At 43.0% G+C, this 25,666-nt stretch overlaps 1 protein-coding gene across 1 annotated transcript in view; it reads right to left on the bottom strand.

Annotated features, from left to right (window-relative positions):
* Positions 1-2,608: 2,608 nt before the first annotated feature.
* Positions 2,609-25,666, bottom strand: part of ADAMTSL3 (ADAMTS like 3) — a 774,261-nt gene continuing 751,203 nt past the window's right edge. Inside the window, exons 29-31 of the mRNA XM_073568559.1 lie at positions 8,864-8,973; positions 6,475-6,689; positions 2,609-6,073 (exon numbers count right to left, since the gene is read on the bottom strand). Of these exons, the coding sequence (XP_073424660.1) occupies positions 5,964-6,073; positions 6,475-6,689; positions 8,864-8,973 (435 nt within the window). The 3' untranslated portion in view covers positions 2,609-5,963. The remainder of the gene's footprint in view (positions 6,074-6,474; positions 6,690-8,863; positions 8,974-25,666) is intronic.

Below are 25,666 nucleotides of genomic sequence, written 5' to 3'. Positions count from 1 at the left end.
TCAGTGCGTAACTTGTATTATGAAGTTAATTAAGGTTGACAAGCTTAAGTAAGAAGAATTGATGCTTTTGGCATTCAAATGGGCACTGTAGGTGTGTTTCCTGTCCTCCTCTCACTGCCGACTTTTATTCCCCATTGACTTACATTGGGTTTCGTGTTTCGGGACGACCCCGACTTTTCCCTATAATCGGACGATCTTGCTCGACCCGACTTTTGGAAAAGTCGGGTTTCACGAAACGAAACGCGACCCTAAAAAACCAAAAGTCGCTCAACTCTACTCTACAGACTTGGGTTGCCCAGGGTGATCCCCAAAATGCTGATGAACTGGTTGGGCTAGTCGAGAGATACCAGGGGATGGAAGGTTCCTTGGGGAAGCAGCCCATTACGTATTGGGGGTCCCAGCAGGGGGCGGAGTCCCAAAAAGGGGTAGTGCGTCCAAGGTCAAAAGGGGCGGGGAGGCGGTGCCCAAGGTCCCACCGGGTGATATTATTTGCTGGAAGTGTCACAGGCCAGGACATATAGCTGCCCGTTGTCCCCAGACCACCGAGCAGATGGACTGCAGCATGGGACGCCGTAGTTCATACTACGCATATCCAGCTTGCAGTGTGAACTCTCTACCTAACAAGGGGCCACAAGCGTGTCCCGTGAAGGTGAACGGTCGAGCAGTAATGGCGCTTCAGGACTCCGGATAGCAGACTCCGGACTCCGGTTAGCACATGACCAGAGCCGAGACTGAAGGGGGCTGGCTAAGTGCTCATTTCAGTAGCTAAACCAGCCTGTTTCCCATTCATAGACAGTGAATAGGCAGACAAGGGGGCTGGCTTAGCTATTTAAATGAGCAGTCAAACAGCCCCCTACAAAACTTATCAGTTGCCACAAACTGCCTCAAAAATTGCTATTGGACACAACCTAGAAAAGGCCCTACTGGGGCCCCGAACCAGAGAATGTGACTGCGGTACCTTTCTAACATAATGAACATTAATGAGTTGCAGAACTTAACTAATTTACCCTCATTTAACTTAATTTCTTTAGCTTGACTTCTTTAAATATTGGTTAAATCGAAACAATTCCAGGTTGAGGTCTAGATGCAACTTTCTACTTTCAATTACAGTAGGAAGAGTAAAAAAAACTCTGGGAAAATTACAATTCACCTTTTCAGTCCTTAAAGTGGTTTTCCAGTACTAGATAGGATATTGATGTCTTCTCTACACGATAAGCTTTCGTTATCAGATCATTGGGGGTCTGACGAGTGGCACCTACATCAATCCAACAAGACGTAAACAGTGTGCCAAACGGAACACCACCACTCTTTAGAGTCAGCTCTCCATGCTGCAGATTAGCACCTATAAGTAGGTCATCAATATCCTATTACTGGAAATCCCTTAAACTTTAATCCCACCACTCCTCCCAAACAACTGTGACTGTGTAGCCCTTTTAAAAGTAAGCCAGTCAATCCCTTTATGACCCCAAAAGGGATCAGTGAGTAATCATACCTTGAAGTTGTGTCTGGAGGGCACATGGAGCGGCACAACACTTCTACCTGATGAAGGCAGACGCCAAAACGCGCATCGGTGTGGACGCATCCCCGGACAGCCTATGACCCATCATCCTCCACATAACAGGTATTTCATGGTGTGACATTATGGCGGCAATTTGATATTCTCCACCATTTTTGTGTCTATTTATAGTGCACACACTATGTGATCACATATATAAAGTGACTTTATATGCGCTGGCACTTTATTTATGTGGATACATACCTTTTCACTGCATTTTTTTGTGATTTTTTTTTCAGCAACTTTTTACCTGTTTTATGTGGGTTTATTTTTTTTGCAATTTTTTGCTATTTCTTTGCAATTTTTTCACTGCTTATTTTAATTTTTGCAACATAATACATATATATCTCTGTCACTAATTATTATCACTATTTATTCACTTTCATTGCGTATAAATGTTGTTCTTGCAATTGTCATGATATCCCATTTTTTAGCTGCCGTCCTTTTTTCCCCTGAGTACTTGCTCCCACCTGTACCTTCTTTTTATGTCTGTTAATTATTTAATAAAATATTGTTTTTTACTTAATTTGGGTTTTAAATTCAGTTTGTCTCTTTGTTTGTGAACTTGTGAGTCATGTTATATTTCCTACCTAGCAGCACTCTTTTCTGGGTGATTGACAGGTCCGGAGTAGAATTGAGCCAAGTTTTCAAAGTTCCTGTTGTGATCGGCTTCAAATATTGTTTTTTTCAAGAATATTGTTTTTTTTTTCAATATTTGCCGAACATCATTGGTGTCAATGGAAGTAGAATTGAATGAATATGTTCGGAACCAATCTTCAAACATAAATTCGGCACGAAAAGGGTGGCAATATGACACGAATGTGGCAAATTCAGATTCGCCATCCGAATCCAAACATATTTGCTCAACTCTAGTCAGAAGCCATGTATCAGAACAAAGGACCTTTCAATCAACCAGAGGATGGAGCTGGTGGTTAGGAATTATAGCGGATGGCTGAGAAGCTGTAAGTGCATCATCAGGCCCCATTCACTTCCCGACACAATTTCAAAACGCGATTTCTCGCTGCTTTTGGAAATAAAAAAAAATCCTTAGCGTTAGAATAAGAAGTATATTTTATTGCCAAAATACCGTAATCTGTTCATGAGACAAAGCATTTTTCATTTTTCTTACAAGATTAACAAATTATTTTTAGGAATGTCAACTTCTAATAATAAGAAATCTAGCAACTGTGCTTCCATATTGCATGCATACACTAAAGACACATTTGTCACAGCCCACAAGAAGTGCTATAAGGTGTCATACTTTATTGTTAAATACAAAGAGGAAACATAAGAAATGATTTGGTAATAAGAAAATATATGTCCCAAAATCTTTATTAAACACTGTACAGAACAAAATATTGCACTTGAAATCAGACCATAAATATGTACAAAACGTATTTTACACACTTTATTTCTTAATTTATAAATCTCTAGTAACAATCAAGACCCATTATTGATTAAAAAGACGAGTGGACTGAAATACATGGATACAGTAGTTCTGTCTAACATTCAGTGATACCGGCCAGAATGAAGAATGTCTGCATCGGAAAGTGGTTTGATTGACAAGTACAAATAAAAGTATTGGAAAAAGTCTACGGTAACTTGGGATGAGTCCAGAAGCGACCAGGTACGGTCAGAGTGACGGCTCCGGGGGGTTGGTAAAACAGTCGTAACTTTGATACATGGCTGGAGTATGTGACTGGGTCTCTCCAGGGAAGGTGGTGTTTGCAAATGCTACTCTGCGCTCTTAGTAGATGCTGTACATAGGGAATACAGGAGCATTTCAATATGTCACCTCCCATCGCAGATACCCTCATAACTAGATCCAGGCCAGAGAGGTTAAAGCAATATTAGAATATTAGAATATTTCTTTATCAAAAGCGAGGGAATGTGTAAAAAAAATAATATAATAACCGATACTGGCATCTTTAAGCCACCACTGTTGAACCAGTTCCACCGCTCTCATCCTCACTTGTGTTTCATTTTGGACAGTTCATCATTTGGCATCCAAGTATGTGATGGCTGCAGTCAATCGCTGGCCTAGAAGTGACTGGCAGCAGCAGTCAAGTACTTAGCATATCAACAGCCAAAAAGAAAAGTGACTGGCAGGGACATGAATGGCAGCTTAAAAGAGCATTGGTTATCTTATTGTTTTTTTTTTTACATTATCTGCTTTTGAAGAACAGTTATTTGCTGGAAAACCTCTTTCATTTCATTGTCGCAACAGTAAAAACCTGCAGTAAACAGATATGATTAAGTGGCCAATAATTCTAAAATATTACTAAATAGAAATAGGCAGCAAGAAAAGTCTTTAAAGAAGTTGTCCAACCTCCTTTACCATCCATATCAACTATCATGGATGCAACACTTCCATAGTGGATGGATGCAAACACTTTGAACGGAGCTGCAAAGCGCAGGAGTTGTTCTGCAGTACCCAGCAGTGGCCACTACACAATGAATGTTGCTGCTCTTTCCAGCTCCATTGAAAATGCTCCAACAAGAGACTGTCGGAGCTTGTAAAAGCTGATCGGCGGGAGTGCTGGGTGTCAGAACCCACACCAATCTTATACTGATGACCTATATCAAGGATAGGTCATCAATATGTTGTGACTGGACATCCCCTTTAAGTATAATGTAAAACTAATCTGGCCAAAAATAAGTGTCAGTGAAAAGACAATGCTAGCACTTATAGTTCAGATATTATATAGGTTTCATAAGACTTTCAAGACTGCAGCAAAACACTGACGATGCACTATGTTATGTAATTCTAAGAATTTGTGTCTTAGATTTGGGCAACCCTAAAACAACTTGTCACATATACCATTTATTTATTTGGGAAACTGGCGGGGTTGGATTAAAGTGGTTGTCTGGTCTTAGGCTACATGTCTGCAGTTATTGTATGTGTATGCAGACTTGTGAATCCTTACATCGTGCTCATTGCGCGCTCAAGATGGTCATGTGACTACAAGTATGTGATATGCACAGTCCTGGCGACATTCCGACTAGACAGTGTCCGGCCTCGCTCAATAGACTTGCATTGGCAGCACCAATCTAGTCACCACATTTACACAAATCACATTCTTGTAGTCACGCACTTGCCGCTCCCGGCACAGGAGAGTCCTCACAAGATTCCTAAGAGACTACTAGTCACATATGGATGTTAGACATCTGAGAATGGATCCCATTAAGGCAATTTATGAATTTATGCAAATTTCAGCCAACGAGGCTCCATACTGTTACAGACTCCTGGCTTAGCTGTTTTAGTCTGTAGAGTGATCATCTACAGAAAGAGATGGATTTGATATCCTTATTGGAGACAGTCTGATATGTCTTATCTTGGTTCTGGCCTCCACCATGTAACATTGGGGAAGGTTTGTTGTAAGTCAATGTATTGAGCTGAATACAACTATCACTGTTCTCTACAGACTACCGTTCTGGTATGTAACACCAACTTATAAAATTAATACTGCTGCTGATATATTTACATACATACACAAACACGTTCACATATAGGTCCACTACAGTAGATATGTTATCTGTAGTGATACATTAGTATACATTGCATATGGTGACATATTGGATCTGCTATACAGGTAGTAAAGGATGTTGAATGGGAGGCAGGACCGTATACCCACTAATGAGTGAACACCTTGCCCAAAAGCATTACATGATCTTATTAAAGCTGGACAATATGTTTTCTAAACTCTTATAGAATGAGAATAATCACTCATACTTCTAGTATGGGCAATGATTTTTTTTTTCTTTATGAGTATTGTACAGAAATGTTTCAGGATATGGTCACTTTTACTAAGCTGAATGCAGATGAATCACATGGCTGGTCAATGGATTACCTGCCAGAATACCGCTGCTTAGTAAGTGCCACCCTGAGTATCAGCCTCTAATCTCTGCATGTCTACGGCCATGAACGGTCAAAGCCTTCACATTCCGGTTTTGCATCTGATGGCACTTTATTCCTCTATATATGATGTGCTATAACAAATTCTCTCCATCAAATAAACCTTTGATGTAGCGTCAAATAACTCTTTTAACCATACCCATCTTGTATATATTAATAACCCCATGACTAAGCGGATCCTCGGATAAGTTAAACCCAACCAGAATTTATATAGACAATTGTATCTATAGGATAGGTGTTGTACTCAGTCTTGACTTGTCACACACTAAATGAAAGGTCTTTCACTGACACAGAAGACACCAGAGAGTATCTAACACTGGCTGTGAAGCCCCGTCAATTTTTATGACCCAGGAGTTTATTATCAGTTCGAGGAGGTCCACTGAATAGTCCTTAAACTCTACGCATTAAACCTAAATGTACAACCTTTATACAAATGTCTGAGGATCCTTCCCATGGCTTCTGTTTACCGCAGAGTACGGTTTTCCGGAGAAGTTATGCTCCGTTACAGGATTCACAACACCTTTGTTTGTAGAGATCTACTAAGCAAAGCTTAAGCTGTTTTACAAATGTACAGTAGTGAGTTGTGTCCTTGCATTCTCCCTCTGTAAAATAAAAGATCTTATTAAAACAGAAAGCTGGAATAAAAGGACATATGTAGCACAACATCGCGATAAAGAGTTCTCAAAGCCTATAGGGAGAAAAGGCAGCCATTTTTAAAGTCTACATCGCTAAGAAAGTAGCCGATTTACGACAATCCAATAATACAAATGAGGTGTGAACCACAATGTGCCTCATATTTTAGCCACCTCCTTGCTTCCTAATAAACAGACAGTTAATATTTGCTCAGTCAACACAATGGCTGCCTCCAGGTTACAGAAATGCTGGAAATGAATGAAGGTCTTGTTATGAGCAGTGTTCTGTATCTGCAATTATACACATCTGTTCAGAAGATTTTATTTTTAATATAATTGTCAGTAATTGTAAAAGCCAAATATTTGCATACTTCCACAGGATGTAATATTGCAGTGCTGCCAAGTTGAGGGCCTCCGTTTCCACACACAGTATTGATCGGCCAAGACTTTGCCGTTCTTCCTATGTACACAGTCTACTTTCCGAGACTGAAAGCCCTTTCCACAGGCCGCTGTGCATGGTCTCCAGGGGCCCGTCCTCCAGTACACATCGCACATCTCTGAAGAACAGTTCCTTCTGGAAGCTGGCCTGGGGATTAAAGCATAACACAAAGTCATTCCCTCAAGATGAAATTCTCACATGGATTCCAAATCCTAAAGCAGCACACACTCAAAATTAATGTTTAATGGCAGGTCTACATCTTTTTGAACAGTGTTGTTTTTTTTTACGACCATAGTGATAATCGGATTACAGTCTGTGTGCTTAGACACCTCTAGCTCAGCACCAGAGAGGTCCTCTAGCTGGAATGTCCTGTGCCCTCGCAGATGACTAAGTGGGCCACCTCAAATACCAGCACCTACCCTAGAAATGCACACTATGATGTCAGTGTACAGGAATAAATCAAGTCCTCTGAACCCACTGATTGTGACGAGATCGCCTAGACATCTATTTAGTATGGAGGCCTCCTAACAAGATTGGGCAACTGAATTCCACCCAATCCTTTTCTGCACTTAGATAAGTGCTGACAGATGATTGTGCTAGTATTTACTCCACTCTCCCGATAGAGAGCACAGGAATGTTCAGCCAAGCCTTTCTGTGTATGGCGTACTCAGGAAAGATTGCCGAGTGTGTATGGACAGCTTTACAATTATTTTATAGTATAAGTATAATGAACACAGTGCCGTCCTAATGCAAAGCACAGTGACATCACTATGTAGGGGATTAAACACAGTGAAATCATAGGAAACGGTTATTGCACACAGTGAAGTCACAGGGCATGGATATTTATCGCTGTGTAATCATGTGAAGGGGTTATTGCACACAGTGATGTCACAGTACATAGATATTAAACATAATGAATTCATAGGATAGGACAATATTCGAACAATTATCATAGTGAATTGCAAAGCAGGAATAATAAGCCTAGTAATCTCACAGCATAGGGATATATAAATAAAGTGAAGCAAGAGCATAATAGTGATAGAAATCAGGGGAGGACATACAATTGCGGCAATCTCTGCAGCCGCACAGGGGCCCAAGAATTAAGAGGCCATATCCAGCTCCAAAACAGGTAGAATTGTGCAATATAATGAGCTATGGGATTGTAAAAGGCCCATATACTGTTCTTGCACCTCTGTCTGTATCCTCTCCCAGGAGGATGCACACAGCGATGTCATAGCAAAAGGAATACTAGTACTATGAAGTCATATGGAAAGGATAACTGCACAGTACGTGGGTAATGGATAATACAGTGACATCATATGGAAGGATTTATGTGTGCAGTGATGTCACTATGTAGACAATGCACAGTGATGTTATAGTATCTAGTGATGTCACAGCTAATGGTTCAGGACCAAGTGATGTTGTAGTACAAGAATAATAAAAACTGCATCATTGCACAAGGATAATGTGCACAACAACATTGCTGTACAGAGAAAATAACCCCCTGCAATCCTGTGGGCTGCACAGAGCCCCTTGTGTCCCCTGAGACCAACTGCAATGCTAATGATTATTAATGGTCAATCTGCAGAGCTGACAATATACATTGCACTATAGTGCTTTTCACAGCCCAGTATATACATTTCTACACTTTGTGCATTATCTTGCAGTTGTTCAAAATTCAACCACACATCCAGCGCGATACTACCAAGTCTATGACATGTAGGTGGGTTTATTATCTTGTGCTTTTATTTACCAGAAATGGGAACAGTAATACAGTTCTCAAACTTTCCATTAATAAAGTTTCCTCCTTCCCTTTCAGGGATCCTTTTTAATATTTAGTTACAAAAAATGGACACCAGAGAAGACCTCCCAAATGGTATCCTAAATGCAGTCTTCTAATTCCCTACATATAGATGTTTATTTTACACGAATGTCTATATGACATAGAAGTAATATCCTACAATGTGTCAAAAGTATCTTTCCTCACATATGAAAAGTTGAAAGAACACATCCCGGATGGAGCTGATGCTGGGGCTCTCTCATAACCCTGTGGAACTGTAGTAATATTCCATTAGTCTTGTGCTCTGCTCTCCAGAATTTAGCTGAAACATGAAATGTTAAGATCTAGCGAATGGGAAAAGCTATAAAGAGCTTCAGATGATCTCAGCAGAACATTAGATCAACTAAGTGTCAGAAAAAACAATTTGCAGGTTCTTGGATTAGGTCTGTTTTCTTCTACTATAAAAGCTGGAATGCCAATAAGCGTGACATCTGTAATCTGTTACTGGCTTCTTCTCGTGTGTTCGGATGGGTTCACGTACCTCTTGGTGCTGTCACAGTGAGTGTCTGGCACCGTGGTTCCATTCCGGTCTTGACACAGTATGTACCGATGCTGTAAACCCATTCCTTGTCCGGTACAGTGATTAGAACACTAAAAGGAAAGACAGATTTCTGTAAGAACAGTCTCACATCCCCTCCTCTGAATTTAAGCCAAACAAACCATTCCTGTGACATGAGGTTACAAACTTCCGAGAGTCTTCCCATTTGAATTCCAGAAAATTAACCAGTAGTGAAAAATACAGGGAAATAATTAAATGTGTGGTACTGAGCAAAAGCTTTAGGCGGGTGTGGCAAAAAGCTGCAAAATAAGAATAGAAGTGATATGGCACATTCAGATTTTCACATACAAATTTTACTTGTGGGTTAAAAAAAGGCCAGTTTTAATGAGTGTTTTGGATCAGATTATCATCTGCGTTTGGTCCATGTGTCACTTTTATCCATCAGGGTTTTATTAGTTTTTCTCAAATGCAAAATAAAAAATAAAAAACTTGAGGTTTCTCAAGCTTATCCTATCCAACAGTCAGCGAAAAACAGACCGTGTTGTCCGATTGTTTGCACAGACTCAAAGACTTGTCTCCCTTATTTGGTGTAGGCACTTGGCTCACAAAAACACACGAACATATGCACATCTCCACAGACTATAAGTATAATAAGTACATGATCTAGCCATGAAAATTTGCAACATCAATTAGCAAAATCAAAATGAATGAATAAAAGAGGAAACTAAATAAAATCAATATTTGTTGTGACCACCATTTGCCTTCAAAACAGTATCAATTGCTCTAGATACACTTGCACAAAAGTCAGAGATTAGGTAGGATTACAGTCAGGTGTATGAGTAACCAAATATATCAACAAGTGATAAAGATCATTATCATTATTTTTATAAGTAGGTTGAAACAAAGTCACTGTATAAAATAATAAAAACTGAATGAGGAACAGACAAACTCTGCTACAAAGGTGAGTATGTGGAAGACAGTTTCATGCCATAGGTCATACACCATGACAAAACTAAGCTCAGCAACAAGAAACAAGGTAGTTAAACTGCATCAGCGAGGTCTCTTCCAGGCAAAGATTTCAAAGTAGACTGGGATTTCAAGATGTGTTGTTCAAGCTCTTTTAAAGAAGCACCAAGAAATGGGCAATGTGGAGGACTGTAGATGAAGTTGGCAACCAAGGTGTTATGAGCGGTGGAACGCACTAAATAAAATTAAAATAAAGTGCGTTCACTGCTCGGGGTCCACCGTGCGGTAGATGGAGTAACCGCTGCTAAAAGAGGCAGGGCACTCAGGCGGTAATGTGCACAGGGTTTTAGCTGCACCCAGTGCACCAAAGCAGACTCTGTTATATGCACAGAGCTGCCAACAAAAACATAAATAAAGCTGAGTCTGTATAGGGTCACAGACTTCAGCGATGTGGACACGGTATTAGAGGTCACAGAAATAGCCTTAAACACCAGGACTATCCCCTCTAGACCTACCGTAAAAATAGGATGCGGGTCGTCGCAACTGCGAATGCCCGAACAGCTGCTACCGCAGCGCGGCGAGAACTGAGCCGCAGAAAAGGCACCGCTACGCTGGCAGCACGATGCAGGACGCTTAGCTGCTGGCAAGGCTGAAGCTTGGGCGCGCTGGCGCTAATACTGGCTGAACACAACCACTCACACATACGTAATAACCAAGGAAGGGGGTATTTAATGAGTCATTCACCAGTCAAAGCATTCATCAGCAAACACACAGCAGCAAGTATGAAATACTAGTGCATGGCAGAACGGCCATGCGCACTTTTTATAGCGTACGGGACCTGCCGGAAATGTCCAGAGCCTTGAGCAGAACCAATGGAATCAGGAGCAGGACCTGAGCACCTGACTCCTGAACTCCAATGGGAGCTCGTCCCATGAGCATGCTTAGAAGCTGGGAAGAAGGACTTAGCCTCTGGAGACAAATGTGAGGATCTGGATTGCCGCATAGGCATGATAGAAACCAGATTCCTAACACAAGGAAACTTAGTACAGCAGACAAAAGGCACATCATACTTTATTCCATTTGACATCTAAACATGTCCAGCAGTGCCATCAGCTCAGAACTGGCAGCAAATGGTGGGACCCAGCTACTCCCATATACTGTTTGGAAAAGTCTGACCAGAAGTGATATTCATGGAAAAACCGAGACCAAAATGCTATACCATCAACATGGAAACTAGACCAAGGAACTCAACTTTGCATGAAAACATAGAAACTGGTGCGAAGAGAAATAGCAGCAGATGTTATGGATGTGTCAAAGTTAGAAATATTTGTAACAGAAGGCAGTTTTTTCACCAAAGGACTAAAACTCGGTACAATAATGAGTATCTGCAGGCAACAGTGAAGTATGATGGATGGCCCTTGGAAGATGGGGTACATTTTGTCAAATTAAGTGGGGGATTTGTTCAGGATTAATGCTGAGAAATAGAGGCAGATATTTATCCATCATGCAATAAAAACATCAGGGAGGTGTCCGATTGACTCCAAATTTCTTCTGAATGAGAACAATGACCCCAAACATGCAGCCAATGTCATTGATAACTGGCTTCAGTGTAAAGAAGAACAAGGAGTCCTGATAGTGATGATACGGCCCCAACAGAGCCCATCTGGTATTACATGAAGCGACAGAAGGATTGTCACAAGTAGAGCTGAGCGACTTTGGTCAGATTGGGTTTCATGAAACAAAATTTGTTTCAGATGAAACTGGTCCGAATAGGGCAAAAAAAGTCGGCGTTTCGTCCAAAATCCGACCCCAATGCAAGTCAATCGGGAATAAAAGTCGGCATTGAGTGGATGAATGTCATCCGCTCAATGCCGACTTTTATTTCCCATTGACTTGCATTGGGGTCGGGTTTCGGACAAAACTCAGCCTTTTTTTGCCCTAGTCGGACCAGTTTCATCTGAAACAAATTTTGTTTCATGAAACCCGATCCGACCAAAGTCGCTCAACTCTAGTCACAAGCCTACCTCCACAGAAGATCTGTCATCAGTTCACCGATGTGTTTGAAACTACATGTCTGCAAGTTTTTTCAAATACTGGGTACATGTGTACCTCGAAAAACTGATGCCCTTTTTGAAGGCACACCAAATATTGATTTGATTTAGATTTCTCTTTTGTTCATTCACTTTGCATTTTGCTAACTGATAAAAAAATAATTCATTAAAGGGGATGTCCAGGTTTGTGATGAAAGTCTGCAGTAACTTTATGCAACTGCAGACTATTGAATCCTCACCGTGTGCTGTCAGGATTCTCTTGTGACCACAAGTATCCATACTTCTGGCCACATTCCAACCAGATGTGCTTGGCCTCGCTCAATTTGTGAGGATTCAAAGGTTGCCTCAAACTGGACAACCCCTTAAACACTTATATTTTTGAAGGCATTCTTACCTTGCAGCATGTTCCACACCTGCATAAAGCTTTAGTACAGTACTGTACATGCTGTGTGTATTGATATCCATGGTTACTTACATACATGGCTAGCTTTACAGTAGTAGTCTAGAATAGTAATTAATTGGTACCTTGCAGATTTAAAAAGGACTTGTCACCTGCTTAAAAGTGGCCAGTTCTTCCTTTTATATTATTCCAGTTACTCTCCTTTATACATTTCTTTTAAAATATCCTCCCTATGGCCCAATATGCCAGTTTTAATAGTCATTCCCCTCAGAGCACTTATGCCTAAAGACATTTCCCAGAGAATCCTGTGAGCAACAACCTATTGATAAAGGTGAGCATACTGGGCACAATCAATAGAAAGGCCAATATCTCTGGAACTGTATGGAAAATTTTTAAAAAGAAAAAAAAAGTAAAACAATATTCAGGATAGCAGCAGAAATAAAATAACAAATTTCCGCTTTTGATATTGTAGTAGGTATCTTTTAAAAGGGTATTTCAGTCTAAATATGCGCGTTTAAGGGACAACTGTTCCCCCGAAAGATGAAAACACTATCTTGGGATCTGGCGATCCCTCTAAGATTCCTATTTGAGAGAACAAACCACACTAGCACCTCTGTATTCATCCTGTGCCTAGATGCCAGTCCTCTGCCAGTATAGAGCATATCGGTGATACTTGGAAAAAGGCAGGCACAAAGACATATCATGCTAACTACATAACAATGTACTAGGAAAAGCAGTCTGGTCATACACGCTAAAACTCCTACAGTCACACGTTATCACTAGGGTTCATACTGGCTAACAAGCCCAATTTTGCCAGAAATGTTCCAAGAAATGGGCCAACAAAATGGATAAGGCTTTGCTGGACTCCAACCCAAAATTGCATATGGAAATTCATGGGTGTTTTTTTCTGGCACGCTTCTGGGCTATCCTGAGACTTTGGTTATTAATGGAGCTTCATTGTGTCTTTGCAGTAGGTATTTGTATTGTGAACGTAAAGATAACAAGGATATAAAAATAACAGCTCTGGAGCATTCTTAGGAGCAATCCACATTGTGCAGTATTCCTTGGGGATGTGTTTGAATAAATTGACAAATGCTTATTACAATTACCCTTACCTACGGTGTTTCTCTATACATTGGATACTCGCACTCCTGTTTGGACAGTGTTAAAGAGTGTAGGGTAACACCCAATTGACAAGGTGAATGGCAACACTAAGTTGTCACTTAGATGGTCACTGAGGTTTTAACTAACTTTCCATAAATCAATAGTACAAATGATTCTAAGACAGTTTGTAGCATTTCTTATCAAAGAATTCTGCTTCTTTCACCACTTATGAGCTACGCCTTTCCCACCTGTCACTTGACCTCTGCATCCTCTTTGAAACCCAGCTTGTCAAAACAAGCCAGACTACCAATACAGTGAGGTGTCAGGTTATAACTCCTAATATATTATAGGGAGAGGGGAGCTGGCAGGAGGGAACATTCTGCTTACAGCAGGATTCACAGTCACACAGCTCAATACTACTCTATAATGTTTTCCATGCTGCTTCTATCTGAGTGCTACAGAGAAAGAAGAGCAGTAATTCTTCTCTTTCAGTGTGCATTGTAGATGAGACAGTATATCAGTTAGGCTACACCCATTAGTTAAGAAAGCACTGAGAATTAGCAGAGTATGAGCTTGCAAAGTAAAAACAAATGGCAAAATATGCAGGATAGAAGTCACATAATGGCCACAAATAGTGTACACACACATATTTGAGCCTATTCTAAAAAGCTACCTGAAATGGCAGATTAAGCAACTAAGGAGAAATGGAATATATTGTCATGATCTGCTGAGTTCATGGGATCAGGTAGTTTAGAGGTTAATCTGGACAGCCTCACTCTGAGATTCTGGGAGGCTTTTATAGCTTCATTGTGGGCTCACTCCTTGTCGCTTATACTCAGACCTTGGCCGAGTGTATGACTCTTGCCTTGGACCTGACTACGCTCTGATTTCCCCTCTTGTACTGCGTTGCTATCTCGGTGTATGATTTTTTGCTTACGTTCTGACTATTCTCTGTCTGTTCCTCTCGTACCGTGCCGCCCTCTCCGTGTATGACCCCTCGTTTGTCTGACCTGAGTATCCCTAGCCTGCACTCCAGGATTCCTGTAATAGAATCCTACAGGCATCTCCTGCAACAGGATGCTAAGCCACGCCCCCTGTGGTCACATGATCATAGGTCCTTGCACTTCTTTCTATCTTCAGTATCACAGGTCCTGTTGTCTGAACTTTCCCTGTACTTTCGGGCCCCAGGCCCCCCATAGTCTGGGTGAGCTACCCTGCTCAGCGGTGGTCCGCCAGCGCTGACAGGATCCTGATATTATAAGCGACGGCACAATTTTTAGGGTCTGAAAAATTTGTGTTGAAAATTGGTTCTTCCCACATGGAAGAAATCGAATGTTTTGTGATGGACAAATTGCCCGCAGGTTTGGTTTTGGGCATGCCGTGGCTTCGACGCCACAGTCCAGTGATTGACTGAGAATTGGGGGAAATTGTCAGATTTCTTGTGTGAAAATTTTAAAACCTGTCACTGTGTCTTCTGTCAGTCCGGAGGGTATTCCGGAGTACCTAAAGGTCTTTGAGGACATTTTTTCAGAAAGTGAGGCAGAGGCGTTATCACCCCATAGACCATTTGATTGTGCCGTCGATCTTGTTCCAGGAGCCAAATTGCCCAAAGCTCGTTTGTTTAATTTGTCAGGTCCAGAGCGTCTAGCTATGAAACAATATATTTCTGAGGGTCTCCGTAAGGGGCACATAAGACCTTCAGTTTCCCCAGTAGCAGCTGGATTTTTCTTTGTTAAGAAAAAAGATAGTGGCCTACGTCCCTGCCTCGACTTTCGGGAATTAAATAAAATCACTGTCATGATCCCAGTGCTGGTTTTTGAGCTGACCGTCAGGGGATAATGTCTGGAGCTCAGTGCAGGTTTTGACCTGCACACCTCGGGTTAATGATTGTGGCCTCTTTTTGGTTCTGGGAGAGCTTCTTAAACCCCTGGGAAGCTCCAATCCCTGTCAGTTATACTTTTGCCTTTGGCCGAGTGTGGTGACCTCTGTGTGCCTGTGCCTGTTTGTTGTTATAGCTTGTTTATATGGTTCTGACCCGGTTCTGTTCCCCATTGTGAGTTTGCCTGTTGATTCTGTACTGTGCTACCCTCTCTGTGTATGACTCATTGCCTGTGATCTGACTACTCTCTGCTCGCCCCTCTTGTACCTCGCAGCTATCTCTGTGTATGACTCATTGGCTATGTCCTGACTATCCTCCCTGTCTATGCCCCTTGGTAACTTTGTCTCGCAGTTACCCTGCTAGGAGTTCTCTTGTAGCTCCTAGCTCTCTGGAGCTTAGGCCACGCCCCCAGCAGTCACGTGCATCAGGTCCTGCTGTTCTGAAGTACGCACCTACTCGGCTGCTGCCCGCTCCACAGGTATCTTTGAGCACAGTTCACTTTACTCAGGACATGCGCACTGGCTCAGTGAGCAAGTTCAATGCGGTCTTCCTGACATTATAACTGACCTTGAATTTTTTTTTTCCTCCTCACTTCTGCAGCATGGATCCAATGTGTGCTTTATCTGAGCAGGTGAAATGCTTGACTCAGTCGCTGCGGAAGCTAAGTTTGGAACACCAAGCTCTGGCTCAGTCCCAATGGCGGGTTGAGGACTCAGTTCAGGGGGTGCTTTCCGCAGGCTTTCAGCAGGTGGGGAATAGAGATGTCATTTTAGTCCCACCCGAATCCCCGGTTAAATTGCCAGATACGTTTGCTGGTAACAAAGATTAATTCAGAGCATTTAAGGAGGGCTCTAAGCTCTTTTTCTCTTTGAGACCCCGCTCCTCTGGGGATGAGAAACAGAAGGTGGGGGTGGTTATGTCCCTGCTTAGGGGGTCCCCACAAGCCTGGGAATTTTCGCTTTCCTCTTCTGCCCCGGAGAGAATGTCTGTGGATGCGTTTTTTGAAGCCTTAGGGCTTATTTATGATGAGCCTGATAGAGTGCATTTGGCTGAGGACAAGGTGATGAGTGTCTGTCAGGGGGAGCACTCGGCCGAATGGTTCTGTACGGAATTCAGACGTTGGGCAGCCGAGATTTCTTGGAGTGATGCCGCCCTTCGGGGGCTGTTCCGTAGAGGCCTGTGTGAACATCTGAAAGATGCCTTGGCACTACATCCTCCACCTGACTCCCTGGAGGATGCCATAACCCAAGCGGATCGCATGGATCACAGACTACGGGCTAGAGGCGTTATGCAATGGGAAACACCATTATTCTTCAGTGGAGATGAGACCCGGACTCTTCCTGTGGCTATGGAGGTGAGCGCTGTCACCTGTGAGAAGGAAAGACGCCGCCGGGAGAAGCAGTTATGCTTCTATTGTGGGGAATCTGGACACTGGAAGAAGGACTGCCCCTCCTGTCCATCATCCTCCAAGATGGCGGGAAACGACTAGGTCTGGGTAGTAGTCGAGGAGGCTACCCAGACCTTCAGGTACAATTTTTCTCACGTGCAAAAATGGTGCTGCAGGTGGAACTGGAACTTGGTGATGGTCCGGTTCAGACTACTGCTTTTGTTGACTGTGGTTCTGCTGTGAACTTGATTGATACCAAAATTATGACTCTTAATAAGATAGGGACAGTCAGGCTTCAGGATCCTGTTAAACTTGTGGCAATTGATTCGTCCCCTCTTACCCAGGACGGTATCTGTTGCAGGTCTGAACTTTTTTCTCTAAAAGTGGGTTCCACTCATGTGGAAAAACTAAGTTGTCTTGTGCTAGATAACTTGCCTGCAGGACTGGTACTGGGGATGCCTTGGCTTCAACGCCATAATCCTACCATTGATTGGGTTACAGGGGAGATCACTCAATGGGGATGCAAGGATAAATGTGGTAACCTGGGACACCTTGTTAACGCTGTTAAATCCGTATCTGTGTCGTCTGTCGGTCTGGAAGGTATTCCGGAGTACCTGAAGGATTTCGAAGATGTTTTTTCTTAAAGTGAGGCTGAGGCGCTGCCACCACACAGACCCTACGATTGTGCCATTGATTTAGTACCCGGAGCCAAGTTACCTAAGGCTCGATTGTTCAATTTGTCTGGGCCTGAGTGCCAAGCCATGAAGGAGTACATAGCTGAGAGTCTCCGCAAAGGGCATATCAGGCCTTCTGTGTCACCTGTGGCAACAGGATTCTTCTTTGTGAAGAAGAAAGATGGTTTGTGGCCGTGCCTCGACTTTTGGGAACTGAACAAGATAACGGTTAGGAACACTTACCCGCTTCCCCTCATCCCAGATTTATGCAACCAGTTAGCTGGGGCCCAATGGTTCTCCAAGTTAGATCTCCGGGGGCCTATAATCTGATAAGGGTTCGGGAAGGGGATGAGAGGAAAACTGCATTCCTCACATCAGAAGGACTCTTTGAAAACCTGGTAATGCCTTTTGGGTTAACTAATGCGCCCGCTATTTTCCAGAATTTCATCAATGTGGTGTTTTCTGACCTGATAAGCCGTTTTGTTATTATTTATTTGGATGACATTTTGGTGTATTCCCCGGACAGCCAATCTCACTTGCAACATCTACAGACAGTTCTCCAGAGACTCAGGGATAACCAATTGTTTGCTAAATTGGAAAAATGTTAATTTTTTGTACAGGAACTGTCTTTTTTGGGGTTGATTGTGTCCTGTGAGGGGTTTCGTATGGATCTTAAGAAGGTGCTGGCGATCGCTGACTGGGTTCAGCCTCGAGATCTCAAGGGGCTCCAGCGCTTCTTAGGATTTGCGAACTATTATCAGAGATTCATTAAAGGTTTCTCACAAGTGGCTAAACCACTCACGGATCTTACCAGGAAGGGCGCTGATGTAAAAAATTGGTCTGTACTCGCTAAGGAGTCCTTCTCAGCTATTAAGAAATGTTTCATGTCTGCCCCGGTGTTGGTCCAACCAGACCCATCCAAACCATTCATTGTGGAGGTGGATGCTTCTGAAGTAGGGGTGGGGGCAGTGCTGTCCCAGGGTCCAGCCACCCTTACCAATCTCAGACCCTGTGCCTTCTTCTCCAAGAAGTTCTCTTCAGCCGAGAGAAACTATAATGTAGGCAAAAGAGAACTTCTTGCGGTCAAGCTGGCGTTTGAGGAATGGAGGCACTTTTTGGAAGGGGCGGTTCACCCTATCACAGTTGTCACAGATCACAAAAATTTGGCATACCTTTAATCTGCTAAGAGGCTTGCTCCTAGACAAGCCCGTTGGTCACTTTTTTTTCATGATTTCAGTTCTCCATTACTTTTTGACCGGGGTCCAAAAATGTTAAAGCGGATGCCCTGTCCAGAAGTTTTGACCCGGTGTCTCCCCCCGAGCAGCCATCCTCCATTCTTCCCCCAGGGGTGGTAGTGGCGGGGGTCTAATCTGAGTTGGAACAAGAAATTCTAAGGGCTCAGGCCCTAGCTCCGGCAACCAGGCCAGGGGATAAATTGTTTGTTCCAGAGTTATTGTGGCCTAGACTTGTGCAGGAGTTTCATGAGTCTAGGCTGAGTGCTCATCCAGGTATCACGGCCACTAGAGAGGCAGTAGCCAGGGGTTTTTGGTGGCCTTCACTAAGGTCCGATGTCAAGAAATTTGTTTCTGCTTGTGGTGTGTGTGCCCGTTCCAAAAGCTCGCAGAACCGGCCAACTGGGGAACTCATACCTTTACCGGTTCCTGATAGGCCATGGACTCATCTTTCCATGAATTTTATTACCGGCCTTCCACCTTCCAGGGGCAATACCGTGATCTGGGTGGTGGTGGATAGGTTTTCTAAACAGGCCCATTTCATTCCCTTGGCAGCATTACCCTCAGCAGAAACATTGTCAAGGTTGTTTGTGCAGCATGTGGTCCTATTGCATGGGGTACCCCTGAATGTGGTGTCTGACAGAGATGTGCAGTTTGTGGCCAAATTTTGGAGGGCGTTCTGTATGAAATTGGGCATCTCACTCTCCTTCTTGTCGGCATATCACCCAGAGAGTAACGGTCAGACAGAACGCACCAATCAATCCTTGGAACAAATTCTCAGGTGTCTGACCTCCGCCAGACAGGAGGATTGGTGTGATGCGCTACCGTTGGCGGAATTCGCTTTTAACAACCGGGTGAGTCAGTCCACCAAAATGTTCCCATTCCTGATTAAGTATGGGTTTAATCCGCATTTTGGGGAGTTTTCACGGGTGGATTCCGGTTGTCCAGGGGTAGAGGGGTCCGTTCAACGGATAAAAAACCTCTGGGCTGAAGTCCAGCGTAATATCTCTCGGGCCCAGGAGAGGTACAAATATTTTGCTGACAAAAAGAGAGCCTCGAGAGACATGTTTCAGGTGGGAGAAAAAGTTTGGCTTTCCACACGTAACATCAAATTAAAGGTACCATCAGCTAAGTTGGGACCAAAGTTCATTGGTCCGTACGAGATTATGGAGATAGTCAACCCAGTGGCATATAGGTTGCGTCTCCCCGCATCCTTAAAAATATCCAATGTGTTCCATAAATCTCTGTTGAAATCCGTAGGTTCTGTCAAAGAGGACTCCGAGCCTGTTGTTCCTCCAGTGCTGGTGGAGGGTCAATTGGAGTATGAGGTCGGACATATTGTGGACTCTCGGCGGGTGCGCCGCTCTTTGCAGTATCTGGTCCAGTGGAAGAGATATGAACCAGAAGAGTACTTTTGCCTTTGGCCGAGTGTGGTGTCCTCTGTGTGCCTGTGCCTGTTTGTTGTTATAGCTTGTTTATATGGTTCTGACCCGGTTCTGTTCCCTGTTGTGAGTTTGCCTGTTGATTCTGTACTGCGCTACCCTCTCTGTGTATGACTCATTGCCTGTGATCTGACTACTCTCTGCTCGCCCCTCTTGTACCTCGCAGCTATCTCTGTGTATGACTCATTGGCTACGTCCTGACTATCCTCCCTGTCTATGCCCCTTGGTAACTTTGTCTCGCAGTTACCCTGCTAGGAGTTCTCTTGCAGTTCCTAGCTCTCTGGAGCTTAGGCCACGCTCCCAGCAGTCACGTGCTTCAGGTCCTGCTGTTCTGAAGTACGCACCTACTCGGCTGCTGCCCGCTCCACAGGTATCTTTGAGCACAGTTCACTTTACTCAGGACACGCGCACTGGCTCAGTGAGCAAGTTCAGTGCGGTGTTGCTGACAATCATGGTCAGGAACACATATCCCCTGCCTTTGATTCCCGACCTCTGTAATCAGTTCTCGGGATCCAGATGGTTCTCTAAACTGGATCTCAGAGGGGCCTATAATCTGATAAGGATACAGGAAGGGGATGGGTGGAAAACCGCCTTTCTTGCTTCGGAGGGGCTATTTGAGAACTTGGTCATGCCGTTTGGTCTCACCAATGCACCAGCGATTTTCCAAAATTTTATGAATGTCGTGTTCTCGGACCTCATCGGCCGCTTTGTTATTGTATACCTGGATGATATCCTTATATATTCTACCAATAAACAGTCATATTTGTTACATGTTAAAACTGTACTCCAGAGGCTCCGAGAAAATCAATTGTTCGCCAAACTTGAGAAATGTTCATTCTTTGTTCAAGAATTGTCATTTTTAGGTCTCATAATCTTGCCTCAGGGGTTTCGCATGGATACCAAGAAAGTGCAAGCTATTGTGGAGTGGGTCCAGCCTCGGGACCTTAAGGGACTCCAGCGCTTCTTGGGATTTGCAAATTATTATCGCAAGTTTATTAAAGGGTTCTCACAGATAAATAAACCCCTCACGGATCTCACTTGTAAAGGGGCAGATGTCAGGAGCTGGTCCCCGTTAGCTAAACAGTCATTTCTAACGTTAAAGAACTGTTTCACATCTGCTCCATATCCTGGTTCAACCCAACCCTTCGATGCCATTTGTGGTTGAGGTTGATGCTTCTGAGGTGGGGGTGGGGGCAGTGTTGTCACAGGGACCGGCTTCCCTAACCAATCTAAGGCCTTGTGCCTATTTTTCTAAGAAATTTTCTCCCATGGAGAAAAATTATGACGTAGGCAATAGGGAGCTCTTGGCTACTAAATTGGCGTTCGAAGAATGGAGGCATTTTTTGGAGGGGCAGCTCACCCTATTATGGTTATCACTGACCATAAAAATTTAGAGTACATCAAATCGGCTAAAAGACTGACTCCCAGACAGGCCCGCTGGTCACTTTTTTTTTTCCAGATTTCAGTTTTTGATTACCTTTTGGCCAGGGTCTAAGAATGTAAAGGCCGATGCCTTATTACATAGTTTTGAGCCATGATCTGCCCCCGATCCGCCGTCCCCCATTCTTCAACCCAGTCTTGTGGTTGCCGAGGTGTCGTCGGAATTGGAGCGAGAGATTGTGGTGGCTCAATCTGTGACTCCAAGCTCCAAACCCGTAGACAAGTTGTTTGTCCCGCAGCATTTGCGCAACAAACTCCTGGAGGAGTTCCATGATTCAAAGTTGAATGCACATCCTGGTATAACCGCCACAAGGGAAGCAGTGGCAAGGGTCTTTTGGTGGCCTTTAATGGCTTTAGATATAAAGAAATATGTTGCAGCATGTGGGATTTGTGCCCGTTCTAAGAGCTCTAGTTGCCGGCCGGCCAGGGAATTGGTGCCTTTCCCAGTCCCAGGAAGGCAATGGACACACTTGTCCATGGACTTCATCACCAATCTTCCACCTTCCCGTGGTAATACGGTAATTTGGGTAGTGGTGGACAGGTTTTCTAAGTTGGCACATTTTGTACCCATGACAAGTTTACCGTCAGCAGAGACGCTCTCTAGACATTTTCTATCCCAGGTGGTACGCTTACACGGGGTTCCCACTAACACTGTGTTAGACAGGGGGACTCAGTTTGTATCTAAATTCTGGTGGGCCTTCTGCAAGAAATTGGGGATATCGCTGTCTTTTTCCTCAGCATATCACCCAGAAACCAACGTGCAAACTGAACGCACCAACCAGTCGCTTGAACAAATTCTTCGGTGCTTGACTTCTTTCCTGCAGAGTGACTGGTCTGATGCCTTACCATTAGCAGAATTCGCCTTCAACAACCGGGTAAACCAATCTACCGGTAGGTCACCATTTTTTATTAATTATGGGATCAACCCTCATTTTGGCGAATTTTGTCAGATAGATTCTGGTTGTCCGGGGGCAGAGGACGGGGTAAATCGTCTCAAGGATCTTTGGACAAAGGTTCGTTTGAATATTGCCAAGGCTCAGGAGAAATATAAACATTTTGTGGATAGAAAAAGGGATTCTGCTCAGGCACTGCTTTGTGGGGATAAGGTGTGGCTGTCCACACAAAATATAAATCTTCCATTGCCCTCCGCCAAACTGGGGCCTAAATTTATTGGCCCCTATGAGGTCATCGAAGTAGTGAACACGGTAACCTACCGCCTCCGTCTTCCTCCCTCCTTAAAACTCCACAATGTTTTTCATAGGTCGTTACTTTAACCCTTGGGAGCAGTGAAGGAGGATACTGAAACTGCACCTCCTCCAGTCTTGGTTGAGGGACATATGGAGTTTGAGGTACAACATATTGTGGATTCCAGGCGGGTTCGGGGGTCTTTGCAGTATTTGGTGCATTGGAGGGGGTACGATCCGGAGGATCAGTCATGGGCACCAGCCAGATCAGTACATGCTGACCGTCTGATTCGGGAATTCCATACCCGGCATACTGAGAAGCCTGGGGGTCCAGAGGCCCCCCATTGAGAGGGGGGTACTGTCATGATCTGCTGAGTTCATGGGATCAGGTAGTTTAGAGGTTAATCTGAGTAGAGCCATGACACTACCATTCAAAGAGCATAACAAATAAGGTGCTGCTCTAAGGCGAGCATAAAAAATGTCAGAGAAAATCGCAATAGACACTTACATTGGTTACTCATTTGCAATGTCGATGCTCCACCGCCCCAACGTATGTTTTGTGATGTCACTTCCTCCTGAGGAAGTGACATCATGAAACGTGTACCTGCCACACCTGAAATGGCAGGTACACTTTAACTCCTATATTTCCATGATGAACAACGCAGCATGGTGTAGATTTCAGTGATTAGGAGATGCCCCAGAATTGATATTTCATGGGTAATATAAGTATTAATTACAACAGACATGAATTGAGAGCTCCATAATGGATTGATTTCCTTTCATTTTATACATTACATGGCCGAAGTAACGTGTAACTTGTGACAATCTTTAAAGACGTGGAAACAAGCTGGCTCCAGTGAGGTAAAATACTAGTTTCCCAGTGGTAAAATTTTTAATTAAAAAGCGAAATCTACATTTCCAGCTTCATGCCAGTGTAAAATTCTGCAATTTGGCTAACAACACTGCCTTATTCCACTGATGAATTTTCCCATAAAGACTAATGTTTCAGTGGAGTTTAATAATTGTTATTGGTTTTCTACACACATCTGCGGTGCTTCTGCTCAGAGCTTAGGGCTGTGTATTTTAATTATGTCCAATCATCCTCCGACGAGAGGTGCATGACAGAAGCCAAGCGCTCTTACTCATTACACTATCTTTGCCAAGGGGGGTTTAACACGGTTACACGCCGATGTTTATTTTGGTTCAGCTCCCTCTAGAAAATGACTATAATAAAAAAATTACTAGAATCAAACTTTTATAGAGAACATTTCCACATACACAACAAGCTGAATTGCATAGTGTCTACATACTTTCAGCTCCAGCTTTATGTTCTCCTGTAAGTGCCACTTTCTGCAAGGTGTGAATAAGCAATATTACTGAGATGTTTTCATTAGCGCGATATGTGCAAAGGTGATAGATTTTAATATATAATCTTTGTCCACATGGGAAAAACAGCTAAGATTATCGACTAGTAAGGTGACATGTAAGGCCTAAAAAAGTGGAATATTTTGGATACAAATTGTTAATGGGTCTATGAGAATTCACATATTTGTGGTGCAAATGTAAATTTGCACGTAAAAGCCATTCGTCTTTGGGGTCCTTCTATTAGGCCTCATTCACACGTCAGTGTTTGAACACATACATTAAAAAATGGTACCGGTGACATCGGTGTTTTGGGTCAGTGTGTCATTAGATTATTGTCCATGTGTCTGTCTGTGTTTACCACCAGTGATTTTCATCGATGGTTAAATCAATAAATTACAAAGCTTTTCCTATTATTTGCCATTTTAAATGCGGACAGCACATTGACTGTACACTGAGGCCATCTTTGTGCTTTATGGGTTTTTCACTGACCCATAGACTTGCAATGGCTGTTTTCATCCGTGGTACTGGACATGCCTGCGTGACTTTTGAACACGCACACAATCTGTGAAAAAACACAGACCTGTGAAAAGCCCCATGGACCTTAACCCCTTCATGACCCAGCCTATTTTGACCTTAATGACCTGGCCATTTTTGGCAATATTGACCAGTGTCCCTTTATGAGGTAATAACTCAGGAACGCTTCAACGGATCCTAGCGATTCTGAGACTGTTTTTTCGTGACATATTGGGCTTCATGTTAGTGGTAAACTTAGGTTGATAATGTTTGCATTTATTTGTGAAAAAAAGGAAATTTGGCGAAAATTTTGAAAATTTTGCAATTTTCACATTTTGAATTTTTATTCCGTTAAACCAGAGAGTTATGTGACACAAAATAGTTAATTAATAACATTTCCCACATGTCTACTTTACATCAGCACAATTTTGGAAACAAAATTTTTTTTTGTTGGGAAGTTATAAGGGTTAAAAGTTGACCAGCGATTTCTCATTTTTACAACAAAATTTAGAAAACCATTTTTTTTTTAGGGACCACCTAACATTTGAAGTCGCTTTGAGGGGTCTATATGGCAGAAAATACCCAAAAGTGACACCATTCTAAAAACTGCACCCCCCAAGCTACTCAAAACTACATTCAAGAAGATTATTAACCCTTCAGGTGCTTCACAGCAACTAAAGCAATGTGGAAGGAAAAAATGAACATTTTAATTTTTCCAACCAAAATTTTCTTTTAGCATCAATTTTTTCATTTTCACATGGGCAGCAGGATAAAATGGATCCTAAAATTTGTTGGGCAATTTCTCTTGAGTACACCGATACCTCATATGTGGTCATAAACCACTGTTTGGGCGCATTGCAGGGCTCAGAAGGGAAGGAGCGCCATTTGACTTTTTGAATGGAAAACATGCTGGAATATTTAGCGGTTGCCATGTCGCATTTGGAGAGTCCCTGTGCGCCTAAACATTGGAGCTCCCCCACAAGTGACCCCATTTTGGAAACTAGACCCTCCAAGGAACTTATCTAGATGCATAATGAGCACTTTGAACTGCCAGGTGCTTCACAAATTGATCCGTAAAAAAAAAAGGACTTTCTTTTCACAAAAATTTTCTTTTAGCCTCAGTTTTTTCATTTTCACATGGCCAATGG

This window comes from Dendrobates tinctorius, unplaced genomic scaffold (genome assembly GCF_039654945.1).
Source record: "Dendrobates tinctorius isolate UK_male_01 unplaced genomic scaffold, ASM3965494v1 ptg000022l, whole genome shotgun sequence".
NCBI lineage: Eukaryota > Metazoa > Chordata > Amphibia > Anura > Dendrobatidae > Dendrobates > Dendrobates tinctorius.
Note: the sequence above shows the minus strand (reverse complement) of the source record. Positions and strands in the feature narration are given on the sequence as shown.